Consider the following 10204-nt stretch of genomic DNA (forward strand, 5'->3'; position numbering starts at 1 on the left):
ACTCTCCCCACGGCAACCAGGCGGGCAGGATCTGCTTCTATGTACAAGCCGCACCTGTCAAAGTCACCCGTCTCAGGATCGTTTCCTGAGGGATCAACACAACTCCCCTTTGTGCTCACCCGAGTACCGGAGGGACCAGGACCAACCAGAGGCTCAGGAGGTGCCTGAGATTGCATCTGTGACTGAAGCTGACTGAAGGATGCCATGACCTGCCTTGTCACTTTCTCTGTGATGGACTCCTCTAGCTGGTCCCTGATCTGCTGAGTCAGCTGCTGTAATTCGTTAGGAGGCAGGGAGGAAGCGCTGCGGGACGTCCGTGGAGCCGATCCAAAGTATTGCTTGATGGTGACACCGGCTCCAGCAGCATGGACACGTCCAGGGTGCTCTGGACGTCCAATAGCAGCGGCCAGAACATCCTGACGTCCATGGGGGACGAACGATCCCTGTGTGGCCTGCTCCTCAAAAGAATCCTGCACAGAAAACACACAGTGGTACATGGCATTCTCAAAATATTAAAACATAATTGTAATGGTTAGTTGAAAATGACTTACAATCTTCTCAGCGATTTCCTTTGCGGCCTCAGTCGTCATCTCTCCTGTCTTCTTCGTGCGGGCCATCTTCCACTTCACGTGGCGTTTGATCGGGGATGGAGGGTCGATGACGCCATCAATGCTTCCTGACTGTGCAACTTCCTGCAGCTTCTTCTTGGTCTTCTCAGCCAGGAGCTTCTGCTCCAAATAATCATAACCCCCACGAGACAAAACGTGAGGGGCAGTATTCTGCTTCTGGATGACTTGTGCCTTGATGCGCACATCCTAGAAAATTAAACAATAATTTTTGAAATAGGTAGAATGAAGTATAACAACATCATGTTTAATATGAAAAACAACTTAAATGGCAAAGTAACATACCTCCTAAGAAGGGTCTCTGCGAGTCTGGCAAAACTGGGCCCACTTTTCCTTGCTGATGTCGTATTTGTCACAGACAGTGTCCTCGACACCGTCCTGATCGGCTGCAAGGGCCCATTTCCTCGTGAGGTCTGATTTAAACTGCCTCTATCTCTCCCCCACGGTCTGTAGTAACTTCCTTTTCGTCGTACTGTCAGAAGCCTCTGGGATATCAAATTCCACCTGACAACATGAAACAAAGTTTATTTGTTACAATAATGAAATTTTTTTGGCTATTAATTACACACAATCAAATAAGAAAAGAGAAATACCTGAATATCCTCCCAAATCAGGTCCTTCTGAGCAGTAGGGACCTCCTTCCAGTTCTCGTAGGTGATGTCCACCTTATCATGTGCCACAATCCCCAAATATGTTCTTAATTTCTTCTTGTGAGGACCGTCGGCTTTCCCTGTAGCAGGATCAACATGCACCATTGGTCTCTCAACACCAGGTGGTCTAGTGGACAACGATCGTACACGTGAGGCTTTGTGTGTCCGCTTCACGGCAGACGTCGAAGCCGATGCGTCCGAAGTAGGAGGAGGACGAGGAGGAAAATGAGGAGGAGGAGGAGGAGGATGAGGAGGAGGAGGAGTGGAGGCAGGTGGAGAACCCATGATCTTTTATACAATAACATACAAAATTGGATTAATGGAAAGATGATCAGTCATAAGTTTTTTTTGGAAGGCAAAAGTATAATATTATTAAACAAAACCCCACCACATAAGGAGACAATACAAATTAACCAAAGGACTCTGAAAGATAGGTAGTTGTGCTTTTTAATTGTGATTTCATCCATGTTTTCTTTGATATTGATTTTCTTAGGACTTTATCCATGTTTTGACAGCATTTGATTTTCATTTTTGCAGAAAAGAAAGAGGGGAACGAGCAACAATTTGAAGGTTGTACATTCAGGAACTAAAGAATTCAAAATAGCTAGTAATAAGAGGGATTTGTTTTTGGGATTTTCTGAGCACCAAGAGCGGCTACGCAAGAAGCTTGCACTTGAGGAGGGAAGGATATTTGCAGCTAATGAACAACTTTCTTAACTATTTGTCCTTCAGATTTTACTGTTTTTTTTTCTTATATGTAAATATAAATAATATAAGGCTATGCCATAGGGACATGGTCATTTTTACCCCTAACAATCTTAGAAGTAAATATAGACCATGTTTTTACGGAATACCCTTATACCATTTATATTTACATATTAGCAAAAAGAAACAGTAAAATCTTAAGGACAAATAGTTAAGAAACTTGTTCATTAGCTGCAAATATCCTTCCCTCCTCAAGTGCAAACTTCTTGCGTAGCCGCTCTTGGTGCTCAGAAAATCCCAAAAACAAATCCCTTTTATTACTAGCTATTTTGAATTCTTTAGTTCCTGAATGTACAACCTTCAAATTGTTGCTCGTTCCCCTCTTTGAGAATGAGGAGGATCTTCATAGGACTTCATCCAGCTGATGTTTGTCGACAGTTTCATCATCCACCACCCTTTTCTTCTGTGCCTTCTCACGTTCATTGTTGTTAAACCCATATTTATGCCTTCTTCCCTTCATGTCTTGTTTTATCACAACTTTAGCTGAATCTCCCATTTTCAGCATAGTTGAATCTCCTGTCTTATTGTCCAATGACACACTTTGATGGCCTGTATCTCTTTTCTTCGTATGTTCTACTGCTTTAGCTTCACAATGCATAGAGCAATCAGAATTTTCCAGTCATCACCAAAGGCTTCTGCATCAGCGTTGACACTCTCCACCCTCTTTGGTTTATGCTTCTGTGTTTTCTTCCATGCTTCCTCCTTATAATTCTCAGATTTATTGGAGGTCCCACTAGAAGGATCAGCAACAATTCGTGCCTGTTCCTCTTCTACCAGCTCAATATCTTTCATTTCACCTTTGCTTTTGTAAACTACACTGTAATTTACAAAACAAAAGTTGAAAGGAAAGATATTGACCTAATAGACGAGGAAGAAGCACAAATTGGTGGTGATCGTTCTAGTGCAACCTCGAATAAAGCTGAGATTTATAACAAGGAGGCACGGAAGAAAACACAGAAGCATAAACTAAAGAGGGTGGAGAGTGTCAATGATGATGCAGAAGCCTTTGGTGATCATTGGAAAATTTTGATTGCTTTATGCATTCTGAAGCTGAAGCACTAGAACATACGAAGAAAAGAGATACAGACCATCAAAGTGTGTCATTGGAGAATGAGACTGGAGATTGAACTATGTTGAAGATGGGAGATTCCACTAAAGTAGTGATAAAACAAGACATGAAGGGAAGAGAGCATAAATATGGGTTTAACAACAATGAACGTGAGAAGCCAGAGAAGAAAAAGGTGGTGGATGATGAAACTGGCGACAAACATGAGCTGGATGAAGTCCTAAGGAGGCAAATTGAAACAAAAAACCGATGCCTCAATCAGAGAAAAATGTAGTTGTCACTTACTTGGTTTGGTGACCTCTATCTCTGCAGAAAATTACATTAGACGATGTTAATCAATTCTCCTTCATCATGATCATTTTGATTAGCATGAACGTCGTCAACTTCTTCTCTGACAACATTACCAGTGATTTGAGCGGTCAAAGGACTAACATAGGTGTCCATGTATGAATCATCATCTTCTACATTAACACCAACTGTTTTGCCCTGCAGAACCACGCACCACCTTTCATCACAAGGGTCTTGCACGTAAAATACTTGTCTAGCTTGTTCTGCCATGATGAAAGGGTCATTGTGGTAACCAAGTTTCTTTAGATCTACCAGGGTAAATCTTATATTATCGGTGCGCACACCGGTGTTGCTGTCAACCCATTTACATTTGAAAACACATACTATAAATTTCACATAATTAAGCTCCCAAATTTCATCAATGAACCCAAAGTAAGGGATGGAAGCTACACAGGGATTGACATCATTGACACTTGCAAAGTGTTGAGATTCAGCCCTTAGGGTGACCCCACTGTTCTGCATTGTACTTTTGTCATCTTGTGCTTTTGTGTAAAATGAATACCTGTTTATGTCGTATCCTTGCCAGGTTATAACATTTCTTTTAGGCCCATCTGCTAGTTTTCTTAATGTTTCTGAAGCATTCTAATCTGCAAAGATTGTATCTTTAAACCAATCACAGAAATTCTTGTTATGCTTTTTCAACACCCAATTCTTTGACATTTTTGGATTATTCTGTTTGACTAAAGCTTCATGCTTAACTATGTATGACAAAACTTCATTACTGTTGTTCAAGACATACAAGTGAGCTTGTAACAAATCTTCTACACTTGGAGTGATCACCTGCAGTCCTCTTGAACCCTTACCACCCACTCTGTCATCATGCCGAGACTCAGGAAGCCCAACAGGTTTAGCCTTCTCTAAGTATTATGAACAAAATTCAATGGCTTCTTCTGCAATGTACCTGTCAACAATATATGCTTCTGGACGATATAGATTCTTTGTATACCCTTTTAAGATCTTCATGTACCGCTCAACCGGGTACATCCATCGTAGATAAACAGGACCACAACATTTGATTTCTCTGACCAGATGCACAATCAAGTGAATCATGATGTCAAAGAAAGCAGGGGGAAAATACATCTCCAACTGGCACAGTATAATTGCGGCCTCATTTTCCAACTCATCAAACATGACTGGATCAATGACTTTGCTACATATAGAATAGAAGAAAAAGCACAGGCGAGTTATCGTTAACCTGACTTTGTTTGGAAAGATGTCTCGTATAGCCACGGCTAACAATTGTTGCATGAGCACGTGACAATCGTGAGACTTTAACCCTACAAGCTTAAGCTCCTTCAACTGCACAAGGCTCTTAATATTTGAAGAGTATCCTTGTGGAACCTTCACCCGACGAAGACACTAACAAAAACTTATCTTCTACTTCTTGGACAAAGTATGGCAGGCTGGGGGCAAGTAAATTTTCTTCCCATCAGACCTTGGATGCAATTGTGATCGTATACCCATATTAGCTAGATCTTGACGGGTATTCAAGCCATCCTTCGTCTTGCCTTGAATGTTAAGGAGCGTCCCAATCACACTATCACATAAATTTTTCTCCACATGCATAACATCAATACAATGTCTAACGTTAAGATCACACCAGTACGGAAGATCAAAGAAAATGGACCTCTTCTTCCATATGCAACTCTGACTTTTATCCTTCTTTTGGGTCTTCCCAAATACAGTATTCAGGTGTTCAACCCGCTGATATACCTGCTCACCAGTCAACGGTATCGGCGCAATATCATGCTCTTGACTTCCATTAAAAGCTTTTCTCAGTCGTCTGTAAGGATGATTGGGTGTTAGAAAGCGGCGATGCCTACTGTAGACTGTTTTTCTCCCATGTTGAAGTTGTATGTAACTTGTATTTTCTTCACAGATGGGGCATGCATGATGACCCTTAACACTGTAACCGCTGAGATTCCCATATGCTGGAAAGTCATTAATGGTACAAAAAAATATTGCACGCATTTCAAACGTCTCCTTGCGAAACACATCAAACACTACAACCCCCTCGTCCCACAACTTTCTCAGATATTCAACTAACGGACTTAGATAAACATCAATGTCATTTCCTGGTTGTCTTGGGCCCGATATCATCATAGACAACATCATGTATTTTCGCTTCATGCACAACCAAGGAGGCAAATTGTAAATTACTAGCAGAACTGGCCATGAACTGTGTTGAGTGCTTAAGGTGCCATATGGATTCATTCCATCACTGGCTAGTCCAAGTCTAAGATTTCTTGGCTCATTCCCGAAATCCGGATACAAACCATCAATCTTCTTCCACTGGGAGCAATCAGCCGGATGACGGACCATTCCATCAGAAATCCTTCCATTTGCATGCCATGTAAGGTCTTTTGCGTCGTCCTCGTTAGCAAAGAGACACTTAAACCTTGAAATGATTGGAAGATACCACAAAACCTTCGCTGGGGGGCCCTTGTTGGAGTTTTCATCAGAATTGCTTTCCTCTTCATCCTTGACTTTGTACCGTGAAGTCCCACAGATAGGGCATTTGGACATTTCTTGGAATTCATGCCTGTACAATATGAAATCATTGGGGCAAGCATGAATCTTCTGATACTCCATACCCATCAGACACAATATCTTTTTCGCCTTATAGTAACTTTTAGGCAATGTGTTGTCCTCTGGAAGCAGATTGTGCACTACCTCAAGCAGTGAGGTGAAACTTTTGTCACTCCACCCATACCTGGCCTTCACATTAACCAGACTTAACACAGTAGACAACAGGGTTAAGGAATTCTTGTAGCCTACATACAAAGGCTTCTTAGAATCACTCTGCAATCCTTCATACACAGGGGCGTGCGCTTGCTGGAAAGACTCATGTCCAAGGTCACGAATCATGTCCTCTAACCGATCTCCCATTTCTACATCAAACGGTTCAGATTGGGACCCACTCTGCATGTCTGTCACTTCACCATGCCATATCCACGTTGTGTAATTCTTCTTAATCCCATCACACAATAGATGGTCCTGTATGTCATCGAGTAATTGTCATCTTCCATTTAAACAGTTGATGCAAGGACAATAATATTTTCCATCTTCATTCGGTCGACCTCTTTCTGTAGCAAATTGCAAGAACTTTTCGACGCCATCCTCATATTCTGGGCTCATGCGACTTTCATTCATCCAACTTCGATCCATCTACGCAATTCCATGCATGAAAATCTCACTTTTTTATTTATAGGTGTGGCCCTATCCCATTTAGGAAAAATGTCTTTTATGTTAGCTTCAATCGTCAAGGTTACCATTATTTACAAAAATTTGACTAAATTTCGGCAGCATTTCGCATTGGTCTCCAAGTACACGACATGACATCGGTCAAATGAATTTCTCGATAATCAAGTATGCACTCGGAGAACAACTTGAAATGCATTGAACCGAAGTTTAATCAAATTAATGAAAATAATAATAACCTTCACGAATGAATCTAACATAAAAATACCAGTCTCCCCAAACTGTCCAAACGGACAATTCAAGACTAAATACAATGGCTAATGCAAACTGTCCGCAAGAGTCATTGCATTCAGTCTCAAACGGGAATCTAAGGTTCACTCACCATGAACAACAGTTGTTTATATAGCAAATTACACTGATCACATACAAGAACATACAAAAGGTCAAATTCAATTACAGACAAATATAGACATCAGCAGTTGTTTATGTAACTAATTTCAAATGCTGGGTTTGAAGGGTGCTTATGCTTTAATATTGTAGTTGGGTATATGTGTGTGTGTGTGTGTATCATGAGGGTCTGTGTGTATCATGAGGGTTGAGATAAGGAGACCCTTTGGCTCCATTACTCTTTGACTTAGTGGCTGAAGGACTGACAGGGCTAATGAGGGTCTATGTGTGTGTGTTTGTGTGTGTGTCTGTGTGTGTGTGTGTGTCTGTGTCTGTGTGTGTGTTTCTGTGTGTGTGTGTTTCTATGTGTGTGTGTTTTTGTGTGTGTATATGTGTGTGTGTGTGTGTGTGTGTGTGTGTGTGTGTGTGTGTGTGTGTGTTTCTCTGTGTGTGTGTGTGTGTGTGTGTGTGTGTGTGTTTTTCTCTGTGTGTGTGTGTATGTGTGTTTCTGTGTATGTGTGTGTGTGTGTGTGTGTGTGTGTGTGGCTGTGTGTGGCTGTGTGTGTGTATGTGTGTGTTTCTGTGTGTGTGTGTGGGGGTGTGTGGCTGTGTGTGTGTGTGTGTTTCTGTCTGTGTGTGTATGTGTGTTTCTGTGTGTGTGTGTGTGTTTCTGTGTGTGTGGCTGTGTGTGTGTGTGGGTGTGTGGCTGTGTGTGTGTGTGTGTGTCTGTGTTTCTGTCTGTGTGTGTGTGTTTCTCTGTGTGTGTGTGTGTGGCTGTGTGTGTTTGTTACTGTGTGTGTGTGTGTTTATGTGTGTGTATGTGTTTCTGTGTGTGTGTTGAAGAACCTGCCCCAAGACACAACAGACACTTGTGCATACAGGATGCTGCTGCTGCTGCATACAGGATGATGCTGCTGCTGTCTTGTGCATACAGGACAGTAGACACTTGTGTTGAAGAACCAAGCCAATTCATATTCTTGTTGAGGTTATACGAACCGGCTCTCCACGCAATCGAGAGAATGCTGCTGCTGTCTTGTGGTCACTATGCACCGGAGATCCACTGCAATTAAAACTAGCGAAAGAACATGGTGCAGAAGCAGCACTGCAGGAGTTGTCAGAAAATGGAACTGATAGAGCTAAGATAAAAGCTGGAAGCATATTGGAACTCTTGCAGCGAATGGAAGGGGTTGATAATCTGCAGAGTTCATAGTCTTAGTAAAGATACAAAGATACAATCCCAACTAAAGGGAATTTGCGGAGGAGACAATTCTTATGGGGAAGAGGTATGGAGCAGAGGAAAATTGCTTGGGTGAGCTGGAAGGAAGTATGCCAACCAAAAGATAAAGGGGGTCTCGGTATTAAAGACCTTAAGACCTTTAAGTCAGCTTTGCTGGCCAAATGGTGCTGGGACTTATTTCACAAGCAAGAGGAACCTTGGGCAAAAATACTCATATCAAAGTATGGAGGCTGGAGGGCATTGGAGGAAAGCATTAGAGGAAGCCAAGACTCTATTTGGTGGAGGGACCTGCTATCAAGTCAGCAGCAACAACAGAACTAGGTAGTCAAAACGGAAAGAAATTGGAAGGTGGGAGTTGGGGAGAATTTAAGATTTTGGGAGGACCCTTGGACACATAATGCTATACCATTAATGGACAAATATCCAAGGCTGTACCGAATTTCTGATCAACAGAAACAAATCATTATGAATATGGGGAATAACACCAACGGCGGATGGGAGTGGAAGCTATCTTGGAGGAGGGCTCTTTTTGATAGTGAAATTCAAATGGCAGATAATTTCCTTGGAGAACTATCACAGCAGCAGATTCAGCCAAATAGGGAGGATAGGTGGAGCTGGAAGCATGATCAAACTGGATACTACTCAACAAAAAGCGGATATGACTTGATATGGGAAGCACAGATGGGAGCTAATCAGAATTTGGACTTTGTGGACATTTGGAAGCTCAAAATACCAAGTAAATCATTGGTTTTTGCTTGGAGGATAATTAGGGACAGACTTCCAACTAGGATGAATCTTAGAAGGCGGCAAGTTGTGATAAATGAGGTACAGTGCCCATTTTGTGGAGATGTAGAGGAGGAGGCTGCCCATTTAGAAATATGGAGACAGACTTTGGAACACATTTTAATCAGTGGTCCTCCAACCTAAAGGAAGTGTTTAGTAAATAGGTTGTAGAGGATTCAGAATCTATGTATCAATTAGCTTGTTGTAAGTGGTTCTGTTATAAAACAGCAACCAAATGCACATTTATATCTACCAATGTAATCTTAGTACCACTGGTAGTTTTCAATATATATAATATCTAATTTTGCTGAGCAAAAAAAAAGGGAATTTGCGGACAAGACAGCTGGAGAAAGGCTTTGCCCAGCCCTACAACTATTGGTCTAGTAATTTATCAACAACATTTTTTTATTAGGGTAGCAGTGCAGGGTTATTGTATTCTATTTAGATTGGCACCTGATTCGTAGGACCTATGGTTCTGCTAGTCTGCTGGTTTCTACCTTGTATATTTAGTACCTCTGGTACTCACAGTTATTAATACAAATTATAATTTTGTTGATAAAAAAAAAGATAATACAAGAGAGAGAGAAGGGCAGTGGCAGTCACAACATATATATAGAGAAGGGCAACAGATAAAATTACAAAAACATTCAACACTATAATGAACAAGTTCTGAGAGTTTAAATCACAGTAAATACTTCAAAGATATCAGTCCAATGAAAGAAAGGTCATGTAGACAGGCATAGCATAAGTTACAAATATACCAGTAATGCATACAACAACAATTTCAAATTAGTTTTCGAATCAAAGATATAAATACCTGACTTTGAGGCTTCAAAGATATAATCAAAGCGCTTCCACAGCAACACCAATTAGCAGTAGTAAATGATAGCCCTAAAAAAAACCATACAGAAATTAGCCACAGTGTATTTAAAGCCTTTTATCAACAATATGACTCTCACTTCATGGTGATACATTGACTCTCAAAAGACATTATACTGAGAGTGTATTTAAAGCCTTTTTCAGTCATTCTATCAAACAACTCATTGACAATTTTTTAAGAATACATATCATACTTCTATCCAGTCAAACTAAAGCAATAACTAATTAATTTAATTAAACAGGAACCAATTTAGATGTGAAT

The 10204-nt window shown here is 41.0% G+C and overlaps 1 protein-coding gene across 1 annotated transcript; it reads left to right on the plus strand.

The window, feature by feature from the left end:
* Window positions 1–8691: 8691 nt before the first annotated feature.
* Window positions 8692–9207, plus strand: LOC114414259. The gene has a single exon (XM_028378876.1). It carries the CDS (start codon window positions 8692–8694, stop codon window positions 9205–9207), a length of 516 nt encoding a protein of 171 aa, XP_028234677.1.
* Window positions 9208–10204: the final 997 nt, after the last annotated feature.

The sequence above is a fragment of the Glycine soja genome, chromosome 1 (genome assembly GCF_004193775.1).
Source record: "Glycine soja cultivar W05 chromosome 1, ASM419377v2, whole genome shotgun sequence".
Lineage (NCBI taxonomy): Eukaryota > Viridiplantae > Streptophyta > Magnoliopsida > Fabales > Fabaceae > Glycine > Glycine soja.

Excerpts from the sequence above, each read along its gene's own strand:
- LOC114414259 (XM_028378876.1), top strand. The coding sequence starts at position 8,692 with ATGGACAAATATCCAAGGCTGTACCGAATTTCTGATCAACAGAAACAA.